The sequence below is a fragment of the Nicotiana tabacum genome, chromosome 19, assembly GCF_000715075.1.
Source record: "Nicotiana tabacum cultivar K326 chromosome 19, ASM71507v2, whole genome shotgun sequence".
Classification (NCBI taxonomy): Eukaryota; Viridiplantae; Streptophyta; class Magnoliopsida; order Solanales; family Solanaceae; genus Nicotiana; species Nicotiana tabacum.
In genome coordinates, this window is record NC_134098.1 from 45,822,297 (window position 1) to 45,844,592 (window position 22,296).

General features: G+C 36.1%; 1 protein-coding gene across 8 annotated transcripts; it reads right to left on the reverse strand.

Annotated features, from left to right (window-relative positions):
• Window positions 1-1,627: 1,627 nt before the first annotated feature.
• On the reverse strand, window positions 1,628-20,891 carry LOC107759330 (uncharacterized). 8 transcript variants are annotated; one of them, XM_075237705.1, is made up of 17 exons: window positions 20,357-20,891; window positions 20,164-20,275; window positions 19,831-19,905; window positions 18,821-18,974; window positions 18,588-18,732; window positions 17,391-17,484; window positions 10,743-10,874; window positions 9,596-9,696; window positions 9,375-9,488; window positions 7,089-7,312; window positions 5,543-5,601; window positions 5,269-5,454; window positions 5,066-5,189; window positions 4,908-4,966; window positions 2,971-3,116; window positions 2,440-2,604; window positions 1,628-2,231 (listed from the first exon to the last, which is right to left on the reverse strand). In XM_075237705.1, exons 4-17 carry the CDS (start codon window positions 18,850-18,852, stop codon window positions 1,926-1,928), a joined length of 1,887 nt encoding a protein of 628 aa, XP_075093806.1. In that variant the 5' UTR covers window positions 18,853-18,974; window positions 19,831-19,905; window positions 20,164-20,275; window positions 20,357-20,891; the 3' UTR covers window positions 1,628-1,925. The 8 variants fall into 8 exon arrangements, with proteins under 8 accessions (XP_075093806.1, XP_016432710.1, XP_016432708.1 ...); XM_016577224.2 differs by having other exon boundaries at window positions 1,628-2,212; window positions 19,831-19,925; XM_016577222.2 differs by having other exon boundaries at window positions 19,831-19,925.
• Between the last annotated feature and the right edge of the window lie 1,405 nt (window positions 20,892-22,296).

A 22,296-nucleotide genomic window follows, 5' to 3' on the forward strand; every position in this document is an offset into this window, starting at 1 on the left:
ATATGCTAAAGTAGAAAGCTATGAGGGCATAGAGGCAGTTTGCTTTTATTTCATTGACCTGAACATTACTACCTGGCAGCAAGCTTTTGATCCAAGTGGAGTTCACCAAGAAACAAAATGCTCTCTCTTTCGGGACAGTGATGATTATAAAGCCACACAGCTGCAATGTAATGCAATTGACAGTGCCCAGTAAGCTCTTCTGTCCGGATATTTTGATGATGGTCAAGCTTCAATATGGCATTGTGATGAGTTCCCTATGCTTTCACGTACAACTAAAGTGAAGTGCTTAAGTGATGATGGATGATGGATCATGTTGTCTCTATTGGATGTTCCAATTTCTCATGGTTGGATAGTTGTGGATCATGATAGTGCCACTGCATTTGACCTAATATCTGACACTACACTGATGGTCACCAAAGATTACATATGGGAATCCTTTTCCATGGTGCAAGCCAACACAAATGCTCATGTTCTCTCATTAGAATTTCCTATCTTGAACCTTGAGAACAAGGTTCTTATTGAGGCCGGGGGTATTGTTATGAACGTAGTTAACATTTGGGAGGGCATGGATGGAAACTTAGAAACTTATTTATGGGACCCAGATTAGGAACATATGAGGTATGGGGAATTAATAAATAGCAGTACCTTAGACCAAATAGCTAGCTGATTATTGTTAAGTAAAGGGTATTAGTCCGCTCTTCATCAATTCTTAGTCTAGCTTCTCATCCCCTTCACTTGTTATCTCCTATCTTACTTAGCTTCTTCATTTGCATTTTCATTAATGTTGTTCTACTTCCTTGAGTTGTAATCCTTAGTTACTACCATTAATATAATCTATATTTTGGAGTTGTTACAGCTCCCTTCCCCGTCACATTCCTTATGTCAATTCTAATCTTCATTCTTCATACTTTTTTTTTCTCTCCATTCTCCAATATTTGTCAATTTCTTGAAGTTCTTAACGTGAAGCAAACAATAGTTTTTTAAATAATGTTTGATACATTCCAATATTTTGTAAATATTGTTCTTTTACCTTCTTCTTTTTTTGGTTCCATAACATTTAATTTTTTTTGTCGTTGAATCCTTCCCTTTTTTTTTAATTGGTGTAACTATATTCTAAAATCAAATCATTCAATGAATTTACGTGTTACCCCTGAATTTGAAGCTATGAACGAAAAATATAATATTATAGCCATCATCTTCTTTATAATGTTAACAACTTTAAGGATATTTCAGTCATTTTAACAAAAAAAAGTGCTTACCAGGACTTGTTTACCAAACACTTCATCAGTTTGTTTTCAATTTCAACACTTTTATCCAAACACGTAACTGCTTATTTATAAACAAGTTCCAGCACTTATAAAGTGCTTTTAAGCACTTAACTTAAAAGCCAACAAAATATGAGACCAATACTAATCATAACAAGTACAAGAACAATTTAAAACGGCGGTAATTGTTTCTCAATATTCATAGTTTGAAGATTTTTCAAGTCTTACCCTGCAGGAAAATCAAAATGAATTATATAAAAAAGTGAAATTTTCAAATGAGCAACCCAGGCCTCTCCACGCTCGCCAAAATATAGCAGTCTAACAGGCCAATAGTTCAGAATTATGCATTTGAAACCTGTACATTTAGAGAGGGAAAGATTTTCTCCATAGAACTATTAATTTTACAACTTCATACAGATATTATGGAGTCGATCAAACAGAAGAAAACGGTACATCATCTAGGAATATAGCACGATTTACTAATAAACTGATAGAAAAGCCACTAGAAATAGAACAAATAACTGACAAATTCATACAAAATAATGAGCACAGATTGGAGTTATCTGGTACCTGTACTGGTGGTATAGTCGTGGTGTGCACAAGTTGGCCTTCAAGATGATGAGGCATATATATCATTAAGGGTCATCCATACACTATTTATTAGATGTTACTCAGAGCAACATTCACATTTAAAGAGGTGTCCGTCAAAATTATATCTTTGGAATTGTCTGCTTTTGGGTGGTTTGGACAATCAAACTTGAGTCTCACATGTATAGGTCTCGTTATGATGACTTCTTCTAGATCTCTTTTTGATGTCAGCAAGAACTGGACTATAACATCTCTGCTTACCCTTGTCCTCCCCTGATTCAACAGATCTGCTATCCGGGCTGCTTTCCTCTGTCTACTTTCACTACAGACATCTGTATCCTTTTTCAGTCTCAAATATGCTGCAGCACAAACGATAACCTGGTGGTGAAACCAGAGAAATGAAAACAATCACATAATGAGTAAAGCATCATTTTTCTATGCCGAAATTCAGAATGAAATCCAGGTAATACCAATTAACTGAAATGTTTATCATTTTAAACAACTTGAGCTAGAAATTTCACATAAATCCTGGAGAATCTTTGTAATTCAGAATCAAAAGCAAAATTGTGTGGGAAGAATAATATACCTCGCTTGTTCCAGGACTTGTGTTGATGGAGCAACTGATCTCGATTTTCCCTTCTGGAATTTCTTCACCATGACTCACACTTACCTCTTCTATGGTTGATTCTATTTCCGGTGTTGAAAAGGCAAGGTGGTCAATTTCATCATACCATTGCTGAGCAACACCAACCTGCATATCCACATCAACTTAACTCTTTAAGCTACTTGAAATAAGGCACTATTTGAAGTGCTTGCTACCTAATACTGCATTCATCCCAAATTAGATCTCTTGCTTCGACTTTGTACTGCTATCAGAGGAGTTGAAAAAGTGAATTATTTAGTATTTGAGATAAAATGTTGGACTATATTCTACCTATTAAAGTGGTCCCACAACTATTTGTGCTACTGCTACAAGGTATATACCAACATTCTTTTTGAGAAAATTATTTTGGAACTACACAAAAATGAAAAGTGGAAAAATCAGCTTGGAATGAGGGAAGTGGAATTTATGGGCGATACAAATACATGGAGACTAAAAGGTCCAAGCATTAGAAACCTTTTCTGAAGACATAATTGTGCTGTCTGCCTCGCATATTTCAGTTGCTGCCCCTCTAACTTGCCTCCATACACAATTTTCACTCAGTGGTTCAATTAGATCAACATATTCTGGAATATCTACATTCAGTTGTATGTCAACTCTACCTGTTACAGAAATGAAGAAGCGATGTTATCATACAGAACTCCTCGATCTAGAAATACTTGGCCTACTTTCTCTTGTTTTCTATTGATCCATAAAACTACTTGTTCAACAGGAAGCTGTGATAATCCAACAACTACTCTCCTTCTTTGTAATGCATTTTTCAATTTAGGACATCTCAAAGTGTTAATAAATACTAATAACATCATTAAATACAATTCTCATAACAATTCAATGTCATCAATCGTTCAATTGTAAACTTTGATAGTATAACACACTAGTCAGATTAACATTTTAAACCCCTGCTTCGTCCATCTGCCCATCACATAAAATTGGTCGTCAAAGGTAACTTTATATTATTTCAAATTTGATCTAACATACTTTTATAAAAAATGGTAACGTGTATATTAAGAAAATAAAAACAGCACTAAGGCAGTGCCAAGCCATATTTACAAGGAAAACAAAACCAGCTATGTCCGCCTAAGATCACAGTGCACCGATCAGGTCTACTAGAGATTCTGCCTCCTCTAAATAGCTTTCTTTACACCAGAAATGAAGCAAAAGAAAACACTTCATCTTGATGTTCTGTAAAGAGTTGCTTCTGTCTTCAAAAATTCTTAAATTTCTCTACTTCCAGACTGTCCACCATATGCAAGCAGAAACCAATCTCCACCATTTCTTCTGTCTCACTATACCCCTATTATAATTCCAACACTTCAACAGATTACAAGTGTTTGCTGGCATGCTACATTTAAGGCCCATTAAGAAAGAGCTGACACAGTTGGTTAGTAAAAGGACAACGAAGAAACAAATGGCTATTAGTTTCTACAGCTGTACCACATAATAAATACCTAGAGCATAGCTGAAAACCTCTTCTTCTCAACTTCTCTTGGGTTAGACAAGTCTTTCTTGCCACTAACCATGGAAAGCATACTACCTTGAAAGGTGCCTTGACTTTCCAAATATACCTCCAGGGCCGTTGTTCTAACTGTTGGTTTGGAATAGAAATTAAGGTATGTGCAGATTTAACTGTAAAATTCCCATCCCTGTGAAGGCTCCAACAAAGTTTATCTTCAGATTCTCCGAGACCTTGAAATTCTACCAAGATCTTAGAGAAATCCACAACCCTCTCTAGTTCCCGGTCATTCAGAGCCCCTCCTAAAAGTAACATTCCATCCTTGCTGTCCCCAAGCTGTATCTAATGTGGCTGTAGGTGATGTTGCAATGTTGAAAAAATCAGGAAATAATTCTTTGAGAGAGCCATGCCCTAACCAGTTATCACTCCAGAAAAGTGTTTCCTTCCATTACCTTCCCTTATGGTGGTATTAGAAGCCAAAGTATTCCAGTGAAGTCTAATTGACTTCCATAACCCAACCCCGTAGGGACTGTTAACAGTGTTAGAACACCATTGCCCATTTTGTCCATACCAAGATGACCTGTCTCCACAAAGCATTAACCTCCAGATTGTACCTCCAAAGCCACTTCAGAAGTAAATTTTGATCTAACATACTCCATACATTTCAAGTATTATTTTTAATACTTACCTAACTACTTATGCAGTAATTTCTAGTCTCATCCTCTGGAGTAAACCAAAAAAAACTACTCTTTGGAACAAATCAAAATTTATAAAAAATTACATCCAAATTCTTGCAAGAAAATATGATCCAGAAAAAGAAGATACAAAATTGAAGGTACATAAATATAGGTAATGATAAACAGCTGAAAGATAAGTATTTTTTCTAGACGAGCTTTTTCACTAATTATTTAGACTACATGTAACCAATAGGTTTTACTACCTGGCAATAAGTTGAAAGATTCTAGGTGATCAATGGGATTTGCTGCCAATGCTTCATCACTGTAACATAAGCAGAAATCGACACAGTAAATTAACATAATCACCCAGAGAAAGCAGAAAAGAACGATGGCTAGAAGTTCTTTAATTTGTTACACTTACGCAGCACATACTCGTTCAAGAGGAGATGAGGACCAGTAAGGAAACCCAAGGATCCCCAAATTAGAGATCTGGAAGCTTGATATAGAACCCGAGTCTCTATTGAGTTTTAATACAGTCTGACCAACTTCAGATAAGCACAAATCAATAGTTGAATCAAACAAAGCAGAAGTTACAACGGATGCAATCACTTAAGACATGATTACCTGTATCACAGATGAGCATCTGATCCTGAAAAGTTGTGACAGAAGACATAAGCTCAAGATATGGAATTCTCTTTGATGAGTAATTTGCATCTCCTTGCTGCTGCAACCAATCACTAGGCATTTGATTCAAAAGCGTAGACTTCTCCAGGATCAATGGCTCACAGATCTCCAAAATATTTGAAAATCCTTTTAGAGTATGGGTGAGTCAACAACTGACAAGGCTAATTGTTAGAGTAGAGAAAATTAAGACCACTTTTAGAAATAATTTCTATACCTTTAACAACCTCTCTGATAACGCCAGAGGCTAAATCCATGATCCACAATGTCTCGCAGCTGCATGCAAAAAGATTTCAAGTGAGGGCAACCCCAAAGCTCAAACCATAGAATTTTACATATACAAGTGCAGAAATTATCAAGATATTTAATTTCAAAATCCAGAAACAAATTTTGCAAAATATAAGTTGGAAAGAGCAATTTTTGGGCTTCTAATATTCCATTTTCCTTGAAGGGATCAAAGAGACAAGATGACAAACTTGTTCATCATATGCAATTTCTAAGTTCATGAAATGTTGGCCAGTTCGGGTCAAATATTCTTTTAAAACAAAAATGAAAAGCAATATTGGGCATATGTTCCGATCATTTCCAACTTCTTAAACTGGTTATGTGATAAAACATACCTAGTTATGCCACCGGAAAACAAAATTATAAAGCTTAAGACCTAAAAACAGATAGATTACACAGTTTAAGAGCTATGACCAGATAAACAATTACAAGAGTTTGGTTTGAAAATTTAGAATATATACTGAAATGTTTCCAAAAACAAAATAAATAGAAATTGAACAAAATGTCAGAACCAGTCAATAGGACAAAAATGAAGTGTCAAATGAATATCAACAAAATGAATATTGTAGAAATGTGAATATTAAGATGGATGTACGAACACACAAGATTAAACAAGATTAAAACTGACCATATATGGCAGAAGGTGCAAGTAGTACATAAAAAGATAAAATGAGAGAAGGTCGTTTGAGATGGTTTGGTCATGTCCTAGGCAGACATCCAGATACACCGGTTCGTAGGTATGAAAGCATGACAACAAAGGTGTTAAAAGGGAACGAGGTAGACCAAAATCACATAAGGCCCAAAATGCCTACAGTCTCTTAGAATTCATGCAAATCTAGTGAAAAAACAGAACGTATTGGATAATGGGAAGATCCATATAGGCGAACCAACTACTTGGCATTAGTATGTTAATAGAAAATGTAAAGAACTTCTATTACAAAAGAGTTTAAATTATTAATATTGGGATGAAACGAATTCAAACTGAGCAAAATGGATAGTGATGATTCGTATAGCCGATCACAACTAGCTTGATTTAAGGCATTGTTGTTGCGGTCGTCTTGATCCGATTTGCAATCGAAGAAAAAGCAAGCAGGAATTTCAAAAACAAGTTATGTTCCCTGCATCCATCATGTGATTATTGCCTCATTTTCTTTTCCTTATTGTTCGACAATATGTGCTTTCTAAAAGATGATGATCCATTTCCTATAGATTGTTAGAACCAATAAAGGGCACTCTTGTTTCCTATTGCTGAACCAGAACATCAACAAGCAAGACTATGCCTTTACACTTCACCAAATAAACGAAATAGAAAAAGTTTCAGAGCTAGTCTTCTAGGTTAATTTACAAAATCTTCGTGCAAAATATGTGTGATGTGCCTTGCATTTGAATTAGAGGTTAGAACTTGGCGAGGGAGAAATAATATAAAGCATTTGCAGACTTATAACTTGGAAGATAGTTGGACCAGCTGTTGCATCTACCTGCGGTTTAAAATGAGGAGATCGCCATTTGGAGAATTCAGCATGTGCCACGGAAACAGCAATGTGTCCGGCTGCAATTCTTCAGACTGTGCATTTAGATCGTTTCTAGGCCAAAGCTTCCCCAATATCCAGCTCCAAATGCTACTATTTTTATTTGTTTTGCTTCTTGGGTACAAAGTCTCCACAACCCTCCTCCCCATATCAGCTCTCCTAATAGCATGATTCTTTCACACCAGGGGCACATTTGTTAGCCTTATGAAGTAACAGGGAAACCCTAATGAACTAATAGGGATGCCATGCAAAAAAGAAACAGTAAAGGTGTCTTCAACCACTAGGACAAAAAGCTCAAGGCTGTAAAGCAGTAGAACATTCTATTACTGAAGAATCAAAAAAAGGAGATGCATGGAAGCCATAATGTCTTTTGAGTAACATAGTATCTCAAGATCATTCTATATCCCATTTGACAGAATATCTGTTGGTATAGTTTTTTATGTCAATTAACCTAAAAAGGTTAACTACAACAACAAGAAACCCAGTGATTTCCCAAAAAGGTTAATTGACATTTAAAAAAAAAAAACTGAAAGTGTGATACTTGTAGGTGAGAAGTGTAGATTGAGGGCTAACTCAACAACAATAAACCTCATGGTGAAGCGAGGAGCACAGGTATTAGTGTATTACACTCTGAATCATAATTTGAATGCTGAGTTTCTACTCTACTTCATTTGACTATTAAGAGAAAAATTGAAAATTGTGTATTCTGTAGGATCAAATGGGGAACATGTAGGACTCCCTGCTACATCGTGGTTGTTAATAGAGAAATAAAAAAGCTTACATTGACAAAACTAAAGGTGAGGCCATGCTATCTTTTGTAATTTAGTATAAGGTAGACTTTCTTTAGGAAGATGGATGTTATCTTCAAAAGAACCAAAAGAGATATAAGGAGATTCACTTTGAGCGGAGTGACAATTCCTTTTCAAACTCAGGTGACCATGTAATGCAGCCAAAAGTCTAAGACTGACTGCAGACTCATTTGCCGATGAAAGAGACAAACTACATCAGTCAAAACTTGTAAAACCACACTTGCCTTGCTTTTACCACTATCTTTCACAAAGTTCGCTTAAAATAGAGGTGTAAACGCGTAATCAAGGTCAGCTAACCCAAGTTCTGGAGTTCATGTTTATGTTAAAAGCTCAACCCAATAAATTTAGAAAACTGAACTTCTCTGGATAAAGTAAACAAGACTGAGCTTGAATCACTTTACTGTAGCTCAAATTATCTATTAAAGAATTCATTAAATTTTTTATATGATTTATGCATATCTAAAATTAGGTAGAGAAAAACTACAACAACAACAACATACCCAGTATTATCCCATACTGTGGGGTCTGGAGAGGGTAGTGTGTAAGCAGACCTTACCCCTACCTTGTGAGAATAGAGAGAATGTTTCCAATAGACCCTCGGCTCGGGAAAGCATAAGCACCACATCAATAAAAATATAGACAAGAAGGGACAGGTAGGGAAAAACTAGAACAAAATATTATTCCAAACTAATACTAGATAGGACCTGAACATTAAAATCTTTCCACACTAGCAACTAGAAAAGATATATTGACTTGTTCAAAAATATATTGCCAACAAATAACTCAATTAATGTATATCTTTGCTTTTATTTATAATAAAATATAAATATGTAAAAGTTTGAAAAGAAGAATTCGGTAACTCAAACTAGCCAAACTTGAGCTGATACGAGCTCAACTCTGCTTAAAAATAGCGAGCTTAAGCCAGGCTGTATTCGCTAATACACAAATAAAATCGTAATTATGCTTAATGCTTCTGCGACACTCCTTGCTTCAGTTTAATGTTCTTTTACCGAACGTTTTTACTCCCCCTATCCCCGTTATATAACAATTTAGGGACATACAACGATTAAGAAATGACTCTCATGTATATAATCCTCCTATGGCAAGAAGAAAGACAATTTTGACGATTGGAATATTCTCATGGTTAGTTTGAGATGAAACACAGCACATGATGCTTTAAGAAATGAATGACTAAATGAGAATAGCTCTTGTAACAGCTGATTTTTTTTTCTGCAAGTGAGTTAACAATTTGGACATTCCAAAAGATTAAAATCATGTGTGATGAAGTTGTTTTATTTTTCACTTTTTGCTAAATCAAGCACCCCCCACCTCCTTTTCTTTACTTTTTTTATCCCTCTTAACCATCAAAATTAGACAATGAGCGATAGGATATCATAAGAAACATAAAGAGCTTCAATGCAATTACCTCCGAGTCCACAAGATATAGGCAGTCCTCAGCGGCATGATAAAAAGAAGCTGCCGGACGCTTTAACTTCGCATATTCAAATTCTCCATCTTCATGACCAGGAGGAGAACCAATCTATGTCAAAAATGATAATGTTTGCATTAGCAATTCCCGTTATGCTTTAGCAGTACGATATAACCATCAAAATATCATGAAGTCACCCATGCAAGCCTGACACATACAGAGTCTAAAATCATTCCATTGCCATCTAGTACAATAACTCTATGGTGATTGGAGTCAGAAAGGAAAAGGCGATTGCCACTCTCATCAACTGAAATACCACCTGCAAGAAAAGTCAGAAACTAAAGTATAAGTGACAAATGCTAGGAAGAAGGGGCCTCGGGTAAATCACAATCCTTGAATTTTGAAATTTTGAAATAGTGGGAACACCTCTTTTTATCATCTCCTAAAATTATTAGACAAGGGAAGCTTTCGAAAGTAAATTGAGATAGCTATCAGTTTCGAATCTCAAATATCTTCCACCATAACTCCAAGCTACATCATAGCGGTTGAAAGAGAACACCGACTGTGTACCTCTTTACCACTTTCTATCATGGCACTGCTTTATGCACTGAACATTATCAACATTTAATTTGATAGTTCAACAAACTACTCTTTGATGAGTAACATGAAATACAATGTTATCCTCTCTAACTTTCTCCTCGAACCGCAAAGTTGCACTAGGTTTATAGTCACATCAGTTGGAAGAGCAATAATTCACCATTCCATACAAATTAACCTTGAATCTGATTCCTTCTTCAGGTGGTTAATTGTTCTGTTCTGTTCTTATCTGATTATCCCTCTTTCTACACGGCAACAAGAAGACGAGGGAGGAAGGGGGGGATGTACTTCATAATTTCTTACTGACGGCAGAAAACACAAGTTGAACATTTGAGGCAGAAATCCTTGCAGACGTTCAAGCACAAAGTAGTGGTTGATCCCAAGTATGCAGACAAGACTTGGAAAATACTGGAGCATGCCATTCATGAGATTTACAATCACAATGCTAGTGGACTCAGCTTTGAAGAACTTTACAGGTCCAAATCATTTCTTTTTTTATATATATTTTAACTTTTTTTATATATATTTCGTTTCTTTTTTGATATTATTGTCTCTTCTGTTGAGCCGAGGGTACCCCGGAAACAACCTCTCTATCCTTCCGGGGTAGATGTAAGGTTTGCGTACACTCTACCCTCCCCAGACCCCACTAGTGGGATTTTACTGGGTATGTTGTTGTTGTTGTTGTTGTTGTTGTTGATGTTCATAATTATCTTTTAAAAAAGTGCTAAATCAACAGTATGGGACAGCTCAACAGGGGGGGACCTCTACCTGGAAAGTAAAGAAACAGGTTTCGCAAGGGGAAACAGAGAGGTGGTGCCTTGAATTCATCAGTTGGCTTTACCCATGTGCTTGTCAGGATCTTAGGGGCCGCACTCTCTTGCGCTCTGAAATCCTTGATTGCTGACATCGCAGAACGTAAGAAAGAACCTCAGTACTATGACAATAATAGGAAAATGGACATACAGAAACTCTATTTTATGGAAAAAATGAAGCATATAAAAACATGTAAAGCGAGGTAACATTGTAACTATTCTACTCTTTTTAGCTGGTCTGCAGCCTTAATCCCCGAAGATAAAGTAATCAAACTTACTATAGAAACTCAGGATATCAGGAAGAGCATATGGGAAACATGAATGATAAATATTCTACATGTTACACAAAGGGTGCAGTTGATAAAGATGGGAGAAAGACCAATACAGTGCAGTTGATATAGATGTTACACAAAGGGTGCAGTTGATATAGATGGGAGAAAGACCAATACAATGCAAGTGCTGCTCAAAATACACACAGACAATATACAAGGAGTTCAATTTCTATTTAGTTAACGAAACCAGTAACTATTTTTCTTAACTTCTTCTCCTGACTCCTGAGGCAGAAAAAGCAATATCAGTTAGACCCTATGGCTTGTCCTCCATTACAATGAAGAGCCATAACATTTTTTTTTTTTTGGATGAAGTAAGGGATATCATTAATGGCATCAAGTAGATGCAAATAGTACAAAAGATAGTAAATGCAAAAGTGAGTTTGTTAGCTCAATTACAATGTGCCCTATACTAAAGATAAGGAGCTAACAAAGTCCAAAAACGTATTAGTGGAGTTTACCGGAAAGAGATCACTCCAGCTATATAAAAATAAAAGACAATTAGCCTTGAGAGTGTGATTAGGAGTTGATATTTCATCAAAACATCTTTGGTTCCTTTTTGTCCAGATATACCAAAAAATACATGCAGGAATCATTTTCCAGATCTTCCTGATGAACCTACCAACTTTCCAAGAACTCCAGCATATGAAGGCATCCTTAATCCTCTCAGGCATGACCCAACTGAGTCCAAAAACTGAAAAGAACATGTTCCAGATATCTGTAGCAACTGCACAATGTAATAAAAGATGACTGTTGGTTTCTATGTTCTGATGGCACATATAGCATCCATTGACAATATGTATGTTCCTCCTCTGGAGATTGTCTTGAGCCAAACATGCTACGTAGAGTGCTGTCCAGCTAAAACAAATCACCTTAGGGGGTAATTCCAGATTAATTTCCATGGCCAATTATCCACCATCTCATTCTGGGCAGAAAGAGTAGAATATCCTGCTGTAACAGAGTATAGACCATCTTCTTTATCAACCCATCTTAGTCTGTCTGAAATCTGCTCATTGTCTGAAATCTGCTCATTGGTTATGCAGTTCCCCAATCTTTCAAGTAAGTTGAGTAGGTTCTTCAAGCTCCCAATCCTGTAGGTTCCTTCTGAGTTGTGGGTTCCATGCATTGTCTGCTCTATTTTGTGAGATGGTGGAGTCTGGATTACTGGAGATTAGGAAAAAATTAGGATAATCAGTTTGCAAAGCTGAATTCCCCAGCTACTTGTCTTTCCAAAACTTTATGCTTGTGCCATTACCAACCTGGAACCTGCAGCTCTGGTAAAATACATCCCACAGTTTGGTTATGTTCTTCCACAAGCCTACACCATGTAAAGCTCTAAAGGTTTTGATGCACCAATGGCACTGTACACCATGCTTTGCAGCCACCACATCCTTCCAAAGAGTAGGTGATTCCTGACCACATATCCAAAGCCATTTTATAAGCATGTATTTGCTGTGGATGGCTAGATTTTATGCCCATACCACCAAGGGATTTAGGGCTCGTTTGGCCATAAAAAAGATTTCACTTTTTTCCGAAAAATTCACTTTTTTTCGAAATCAGTGTTTGGCCATAAAATTTACAATTTTCGTTTGAAGATGAATTTTAGTATTTTCCGAAAATTTGAAAAACTACAAAAAGCCATTTTTCAAAATTTTCACTACAGATCACTTACATAAATTCAAAAACAGCCAAACACAACTCTAATTTTCAAATACCATTTCACTTGAAAAACAATTTTGCTTTTTTCTGGAATTTTACAATTCTTATGTCCAAATGGCCACTTAGGTTGTGTGACTTTTGGCCATTTGATCAAATGAAACTTGTATGTTTCGCTGCTACCTTCCAAAGGAAATTCCATCTAATCTTGTCCAATTGTTTTTTCACCTTGTCTGGGATGGAGAATGATGACATAAAATATGTGGGAATGTTGTCCAGAACACTATTGATAAGCGCAAGTCTGCCACCCATTGAGAAGTATTGCATATGCCAAGTAGCCAACTTTTTTTCAAAATTTTCCACTATACCATTCCAAATTTCAGTTGACCTGAATTTAGCACCAAGTGATAGAACAAGGTATGTTGTTGGAAAAGTACCAATGTTGCAACAAAAGGCATTTGCCGGAGTCTCCAAATCTAAACATCAGTAACTGGATAAATGTAGCTTTTCATCATATTAATGTGTAGCCCTAACAGCGCCTCAAAAATAAGTACCGTAAGATTTAAGTGTAGCACCTTGGGACTCCTCTGCTCCACAAAAAATGAGGGTATGTGAGATTGTAATTACATTCCCTTAACTAGTGCCTACTTCAAAACCTTTTATCCATTGCAGGGTCTCTTGCTTTTTCAAGCATTCTGCTTAACCCTTCCATAGCCAAAATAAAAAGAAAGGGGGAGAGAGGGTCTCCCTACCCGATACCTTTCTGTGGGAAGAAAAAGAACCAACTGGGATGGAGTTGACCAAGACTGAGTATTTCACAGTACTAATGCAGAATTTAATCAATTTGATCCATCTATCACCAAATCTCATCTTCCTTAGCATTGTGACGAGGAATTGCCGGTCGAGTTAATCAAAGGCCTTCTCTATGTCCAGCTTACAAAGGATGCCTGATTTACCTCTCTTCAGTTTCTAGTCAAGAACTTCGTTGGCGATTAAGGTTGCATCTGTGATTTGCATGGCTTTGATGAAGGCATTTTGATGTCTAGAAATAAGTTTCCCAATCATTTTTTTCAATCTTTCAGCCAGTAACTTCGCATTTATTTTAGAGACACTGTCAATTAGGCTTATTGGTCTATAATCCATGAGCTCAATTGCTCCTTTCCTTTTAGGAATTAAAGCAATGAATGAGGCATTGCAAGACTTAACCATATGACAGTGTTCAGGAAAATGGTTGAGTGCCTGAATTACATGTGCTTTGATGATTCCCCATGCCTTTTGGAAGAAGGCCATTATATAGCCATCTGGACCCAGTGCCTTGTCAAGTGCACATGATTGAATAATTGCTAGAATCTCCTCTTCTTCAAAAGCTTTTTCCAGTTCTATCTTTTCTTCTTCAGTGATACTTGTCAGATCTTCAAAGTCTACGGCTGGTCTCCAAGGCTCATTTCCAGTATAGAGCTTTTGATAGAAGTCTAAAATTTCCTCCTTAATCTACCCCCTCTCTTCAATGATTTCATTGCCAATTTTGAGCTTGTCAATGTAAGTGTTCCTTCACAAGAGTTTGCCATTTTCTGAAAATACTTAGTGTATATGTCTCCTTCTTTAAGCCATAAACATCAAGGTTTTTGCCTCCATGAGACCTCTTCAATCTTAGCAAGCTGTTGAATTTCTAGTTTTAAATCTAGCAATTTGACGAGCCATACCTAATGCTATAGGGTATGCATTACCCAACAATTGAGGCTAATTTCTTTGTATTGCATTTACTTATATATTATGTTGAGACATATATGATTAAGTAAATAAACTGTGTTCTTTCGGACAACTTAAACGTTCAGATGAGAAAGTCACACAGTTCATTGAAGTATCAAAGCCTTTATTCGTTGTGCAGTAACCAGCAACATTCAGAAAGAAAATATAGTTGTCGTGCATTTTCCAATGACTGAAAGTTGTCAGATCTTAACTTCTTTTCATGAGTGTTGTGCAATATCCGACATCACCACAAAAACCCAGTATCTTCCGCTGAGCAAAATCCAATGAGTAACGCCGATAATACAGATCTCACGCGCCAGCAAGATCTCATTTTTCGAGGATGAGGCTTTGCTCTTGAGGATCAATTTCTCATTCCAACTTGACCCATTTGGAGTTTTGCGGATTCTGACCACCGGAGGAGGTTCCGACAAGGATCGGAGCATATGTTCCTTGGTTTTCCGGATACATTAGCTATTTCGAGCCAAACTCAACTCTATTATCGGTTTATCCAACGTTGGAACCCCCTACGTTATATTGTCCACGCTCCATATGTCCATGCCTGGGAGGAAAATTCTTAGAAGGTCCCACATTGGCTGAGAGAATGGGTTGTTGTCTGTTGATATGGTTTTAGGCAATTCTCATATCATGAGCTAGTTTCTGGGATTGAGTTAGGCCTAAAGTCCATCTTCTTTACATGGTATCGGAGTAGGCAATATGTCCCGGGTTCAAATCTCACTACCACGCATATATATACTACAAGTGTCTAACCCATGAAAAAAAAAATAGGCTAATACATGAGGGGAGTGTTGAGCCATAGTTAAGACAAAATAGTGGGTGGAGAACCACTGGTGCTCAAAACTCCTAAGACAGCCACTTGGAGTAGGCTTGTGGAAAAGCATATGCACCTTATGGAAGAACTCGTCATTCAAAGTGCGGAATGGAGTTCATATCAATATATGGAAGAACAAATGGTTGGACAGCATCATTCTAAAAGAGGAATTCCCTAATCTTTTTTTGATTAAAGTTGAACCGGATTCAACAAATTCACAGAATAGAGTAGTTAACTCCTAGGAATTGAGGAGGAATGTCCACGACTGTAAACTCAATTATCTACTGCAACTACTTTCAAAGCTAGAGATGCACAATGAATACGCAGGAAGTTGACAGATTGAGATGAGGGAATTCAAGAGATGGCTTGTTTAAAGCAGGATAAAACCATGCATGTGCCAACAATGCAATGATAGATAACTGGCCCTGGAAGCTAATTTGGAGAAAAAAGCTACCCAAAAAAATAATTTGCTTTAGTTGGACAGCACTAAGGCCTCATTTGTTTTTTTTTAAGACTAAGACGTTTGAATCTGAATACACATCTGAATATCAAGATGTGTATTAAGATTAAGGCATCTGAATCTGAATACACAACTGAATATTAAGATGTGTATTAAGATCTGAATACTAAGTGATTAAGACTGTTTGATTTTTAACATCTGAATGTATAAGATTTATCTTTATTTGAAAATTAATAAACATAAAATTCAAATGAAATACTAATTAATCTAATATTCTATCAATAAAATATAGAGTTTTTTAAAATATGATAGCTGTTGGTGGTAATGGCTAACGGGTGAATGTTGACTAGAGACGGTGGTTGGTGGTAGTTTTGGTTGATGGTGGTGGTTCAGGGTAGTAGCTAGTGGTGATTGATAATGGTGACGATTATGATTGAGGATGGTGGTAGTGGGTGGTGATAGTTAATAATGGCGGGTGGTGGTGGTAGTTGTGATTGAGGAAGGTGGTGGTGGGTGGTGCTAGGTTATAATGATGGGCAGTGCCAGCTGTGGTTGTTGATGGTGATGGGGTAGTTAGTTGTGGTAGTTGAGGTAAATGAGTGTTGATTGTGGTTGAGAATGATGGTGGCGGCAGTAGTGGAGATGGTGGGTGGTGATAATCGATAACGGTAGCGGCTATGATTGATGATGATGGTGGTGTGGTGGTGGTAGGCGGTGACGACAGTTGATAATGAATATGAATGATAGCATCTTAATGAAATTAAGTCTCTATTATAGATCTTAATCATACAGACCTATTCAGACCTATTAAGTGGTTGTGAAGTAAAAAAAACAAACACACTTAATGATTAAGATCTGAATAATTAAGATTCAGACTTTAAAAACAAACGCACTTAACGTCTAAGATCTGAATGATTAAGATTCAGACCTCCATTAAGTGCAAACAAATGAGGCCTAAACGAGGCATGTTTGACCCAGGATAACCTCTGTAGAAGGAACATTCAGCTTGTAAATAGATGTTACATGTGTCTTCTCAACTTAGAAAGCATCAGTCACCTTCTTCTCCAATCTAGAGTAGCAGCAGATCTTAGGAGCATGTTTTACTAGATTTTTGGACTTAACTGGGTCATGCCACATAAAGTAAAGGAAGCTTAAGAAAGCTGGAAACTTGATAAAACCATCAAGAACATATGGTGAATGGTTCCAGCAAGTATTTTTGGTCTATATGGACGGAAAGAAATCATAGATGTTTTGATGGTATCTCAATTCCAAATCGCTTTTGAAAGCTAGGTGCCTTATGAATCTGTTTAACTGGCTGGTGCAAGCTGTCCCCTGTAGATAACATTGACCATTTTTTGGATTTTTAAGCTCCCTAGTCTTAGCCTAATTCTCATGTAATAGAGCTATCAGAATCACTTTTGTACTTTTTTCATCTTCTCGATGCCATTAATAGAATTGTTCCATTTTACTTCTTGTTCATCAATCGGAAATCAAGACAAATCGGGCACTATGGCAAGACGTGAAAACACCCGATCTCATTCCGAAAGCATGCCGGATATAAAAGAGGGAAACACAGCATACCTTTGTCTAGAATCACCATTTCTGCTTCCTTCCCATAATAGATTGAAGGACTCTTCAAACCTTTAAACATCACATAGCAGGCCTCACTAGCTATCTAACAAAGGGAATAGTATGTCAAATTCATAACTAATGAATGAATCCAGTGACAATCAGAACATGAGTAAATGAAATAAAGGTTGCAGAAACGCGGATATTAGGGCCAAGAGCAAATATCACCCAAAAGCAAATGTTTATTATACACATATGCAAAATTTAACTGTATGGAAGGCAACAAGCAACAAAGTAATACTCAAGACCCAAAAATCATGGACAAATTACAAGAATCAGAAGCCAGATCTTAACCCAACACCAACCAACAAGTTTTTAATGAGGGAGCCGCCAACTTAACGATTAAGCACAATATTTCCAGTCCTGAACCATATCTAAAAGCGTGAACAAAAAGATAGATGACATGTACTTACCCCACAATACCAGTTGCATCTTCTAGCATAATGCCAATTAGCTCTAATGCCGACACATTTCCAAGCCTAACTACCAGATAAGTGGTCCTTTGCACATTAAAGGAGATTAGCAGAGGCCTAACACAAAATTCGAACTACTTAACCAATACGGTTAATAACATCAAAGTTTAATGATGAGGTTATGCTAAGTTCTGTACATCCATTTGGTCCACAATTTGACTTTCTAAGAATGTTAAACAAACTTTTGAAGCATTGTTCTTTAGTTTACAATGTATATCGATTTTCATATTTTTTGTTAGGACTTAAAAGAGACTTACTAATCTTTCTCTCCCTGTTAAAAACCCAGTGTCATACATAACTCCATGATGGGACATGAAAAAAATGTTTCAATAACCTACCAAAAAATCGAAAATTATTCCTTAACATAATAGAGTTTACCTTGCTTTCTTTAGAGCATTAGCAAGGAAATATCGATGGACACACTTATACTAACAGAGACCACAAGTTAGCAAACCAATATAAGAAGGCTCAGGATCCAGGTACCACTTATAACAGAATGTTCAGATCTCATTGAATAGTCAGATATGCAACCCCCTTCTGAATAAGTACAATATTTCAAAAGAAGGTCCAGCACTTTGAAACAGCTATGCTGTCGTATGACACTATAGTATGATAAAACAGATTGAAAATTATATTGTGAACTGCACTAATTGAGCAGCAAATTCTGTGAATATACCTCCAGAACATCCTTGTAAGATAGCAGAAGAGGAAAAGCAATGTTTTCCTTCAAGGTTCTCCCAAGCAGATGTGAGCATATATCACTGGAGCAAAGTGGGATCTTCTCGATACCCTGGTAACCAATTATTTGAAGGAAAGGATATCTGCAACATTAGAAGAAAGCACAGATCTGTAAAAAGATGTTTGTAAGAAAACTAAGACAAAAGAAGTTCGTGTAAAGATCTACTCTACCTCTGCTGGAGAAACTTTACTTTCTCAAGCATGCTAACAAAGTTTGCCTCAGTGATTGAAGAACCATCTAGGAATCCAGTTACGAGCACTAGGAAGATGCCATCTTTCAAAATTTTCTTATCCGGAATTCCATTTAACCAACAATGAGAAGGGCCTGCACATTTTGTTCAAATCATTCAGGAATAAAGTTCAGAGCAACGGACATGAGACAACTGTGCACATATATCCAGTTACAACCAGATAATGAAATAGTTTGTAACACCAAAAGTTAAGCAATAGACATGAAGTATTCAAAACATAATAAAGAATGATATTGATGGCTTAACCAAGATTTTCAGGAACAACATTGTCATAATCCACTGCTTACATGCATTTCATTAATAACAAGTGGAGGAGACGAGGAATGACGAAGGCCAATTTGACATGATATATTCTTTCAGGTAGAAGTTGTATGATTTACTAAGAAGCAACCATCATTACAGCCAGCAGAAAAAGAAAGCAAAAACATGATTTTGTTCTCAGCATGCATTTGATATAATCATGATGACTTCTTTAAATTGTTTAGACTGACTATAGACCAGTACTTTCACTTTTTGCTAAGATTTTGTATGTAATTATTCAAGACTCATTTCACTGATAAGATCCACAGAAGGGAAATGATTAACTCAACCGCTGACAAGTTGGTCAGGTACAAAAGTCATTCATAGTCCACTTGTACAAGTCTTGAGCACATCATCGACATACAGGAAAGGGAAGCTACTTAAAAATTTCCTACAGCTCAGGTTATTTTCTTCTTTCTTCATAAATAAGTTTCTTCAACTTGGCTTATCAATATCCATCAAATGTTTAGATACCAATACCACCAAATCAATGAAATTTTCCCAGAACTTATGACTTTTTGCATGACAAAAGTAGCTAAACATATTCCACATGTGACCTCAATATGCGGTTTCATAGTCAAAATTTTCCTCGAAAAACTAAATCGCATTTACCAAGTGAGAGTAGCTCACCTTCAGGTTTATCAATGGCAGACTTAATGAAGGAGGGGAAATCGAGTTGCACAACAGGCTCCTCTGGCACTGATTCTGATAAAGTAGTTGAATACCTGAAAGAGACTGTCAAGTACAAGTGAAGACTACTACAACCTCCAAAATAGTAGCTTGAAAAAAAATTCAAACCACTACATGGAGCAATAAAAACAAAAAATATAAAATTAATAGGTAAAACTTCAAAATAAAAAAAGTAAATGCAGTTGCCTTCAAATATACAAATCACGAACACGGTTTCTAGTGGAAACATTATTTCATAAAAGAAATTTCAAATTGGCAAATAGAAATTGTTACCTCTGATCCTGATGAAATCTGTATCCACACTTTGTATTAATGTCTGCACATGAATAATTCAAAAGAGGCGGCAGCAAATTGCTCTCCTTTACGAGTAGTTTACACCTGTTTCCTGGGTCCAAAAATCAGAAATTCCTATTAATAAGGATAAGAGTAAATAAAACATTAGCCAAATGTTGAACAAGTAAAATACCAGGAGAAATGAGAGGGAGAAGCCTATAAGCTTCTTTCAGGCGTCTAACTGCCATAGCCATACTCTCTATAGTCTCCTTTTCTTTCTTGCTCTTCAAATTTCACTGCTTTCGCTGCCTCTATATAAACGGCGGGGGAAACTTGCGTATTTTAGCCTTTTTAGGGCATTAAAATAAAATGTACTTAAAACATATTAGTGATATAATTAGTGATATAATTATCGTTTATTGGTGAAAAGAAATATCTCCAATGGTAAAATCCTTCATCGCTCGCTCTCCAACCCCAATCAAAAAGAATTGGAAAGGGATTAAACAATTACTAGTCAAAGAAATTCGAGGCCGTTAAACCTGTATTAATTTTAATAAATATATAAAAGTGATAAAAAAAAAAAATCAAACAAAAATTTGAAACCACTAATTTTAAGTTCGAATGCACTGCCCCTTTAATTTTCTCCTTCTCAATACTCTCGATAATGGTTTTTTTTTTCAAAAATGAAAACCAACACCTTCAACTGCACAAACATATCAGTTCATCCTTTGGACTGTGACAAAATTAGGGTTGTTTATTTCAATAAGGCCCATTTAATGTGTTCATAAATGTCTTAGGCCCAATGCATGGGTGGAATTATAGGAATGTACCAAAATAATAAAAAGTTTACAATTACTTAGACATTTTAATCATTTAATTAATTTTTTCCAAATGATATATAACATTCAAAATACCTAGAAAAAAAAGATTTTTCTCAATAGATATTGTTGAAATCCATTGAAAATATAGAGACGAGATAGGGAGATTGAAGGTGATTTGAGCTAGTTTGGAGTCACAATTCGTAGTTGAAAATCGAGTTAAATATTTTCTCTACGGAAAATATATCCAGGCATACACAAATATACATGAGATACACATGGGATACACATGGATACATCGAGGATATATAGGGAATACACATCTCGACTTCTTCAATGTTCATCGTCTACTTCGAATTTTTAATTCAAACCACCAATTTCTGCCACGCCATCTCAAAATTGAGATTCAAACTCTTTAATATGTAGTACTTGATCTATTTCAATAACACACTCAAAAATATTAAATTTTGGAAACTCGAATTTTCAAACTCAAGCTTAAGCAAGCTTCTATGGCTTTTAATTGAGTTTTAGCTCATCTTCTTTACTTTTCAACAAACCAAATAATGTTATATGAACGAAACTAACTCCCAAAGATGTATTGAGTCACTCAGTCTTCATCACTTTTCTAATCGATAGGAAGTATCTAGGTTAATATTTGTATAGGGCAAAATTAGCAAATGGCATGTGGGTGTTCGTCAAGTGAACACGTGGAAGTAAAGACATGTAGGAGATGAGTCAACAAATAACTGACGCGGACCCAAGTATGTGGCCAGTGTTGTATGAGTCCCGGTAACATCAAGACCAGAAAGATGAATTTAAAAGTAAAATACCGGCTAAAGAAGACAATATTAAAAGAGTAGCCGTTACAAAGAATCTTAGTATTTACACTCAACCATTATGCAACTATCAAGAGGGATCTTTATTCACATTAAAGAGGATCTTTATTTGGGAATCTTGTATCCCTTAATTTAGCTATAAATAGAGGAATTTGTACTCATTGTAAGGGCACAAAAAATTTGTACGAATAAAGGTTGATTCTACTTTCTTATTCTATTTAACATCATTTTGCTAAATACTTTGTCCTTGTTCTTGCTTCCGGAGAAGCTCAATTCAAAGCCAGGCTTGTATCTTCTTCAAGTATTCTTAATTAATTTACTTTTGATCTTTATTACTTTTCGGATTAATTTAATGCACGTGTCTATAAACTACATTACAAATTTAACTGTACCATTTACGGGTAAACAGTTTAACGCCCACCGTGGGGCATAGACAATTGTGGTATTACTTTGATTCATTTTATTTTCCTAATATTTTT

Excerpts from the sequence above, each read along its gene's own strand:
- LOC107759330 (XM_016577222.2), bottom strand. The coding sequence starts at position 20,417 with ATGGCTATGGCAGTTAGACGCCTGAAAGAAGCTTATAGGCTTCTCCCT. Across the intron at positions 17,485-18,587 it reads CTTACAAGGATGTTCTGGAG|ATAGCTAGTGAGGCCTGCTA; the intron begins GTATATTCACAG and ends TCCCTTTGTTAG. Across the intron at positions 5,455-5,542 it reads TATCAGAGAGGTTGTTAAAG|GATTTTCAAATATTTTGGAG; the intron begins GTATAGAAATTA and ends ATACTCTAAAAG.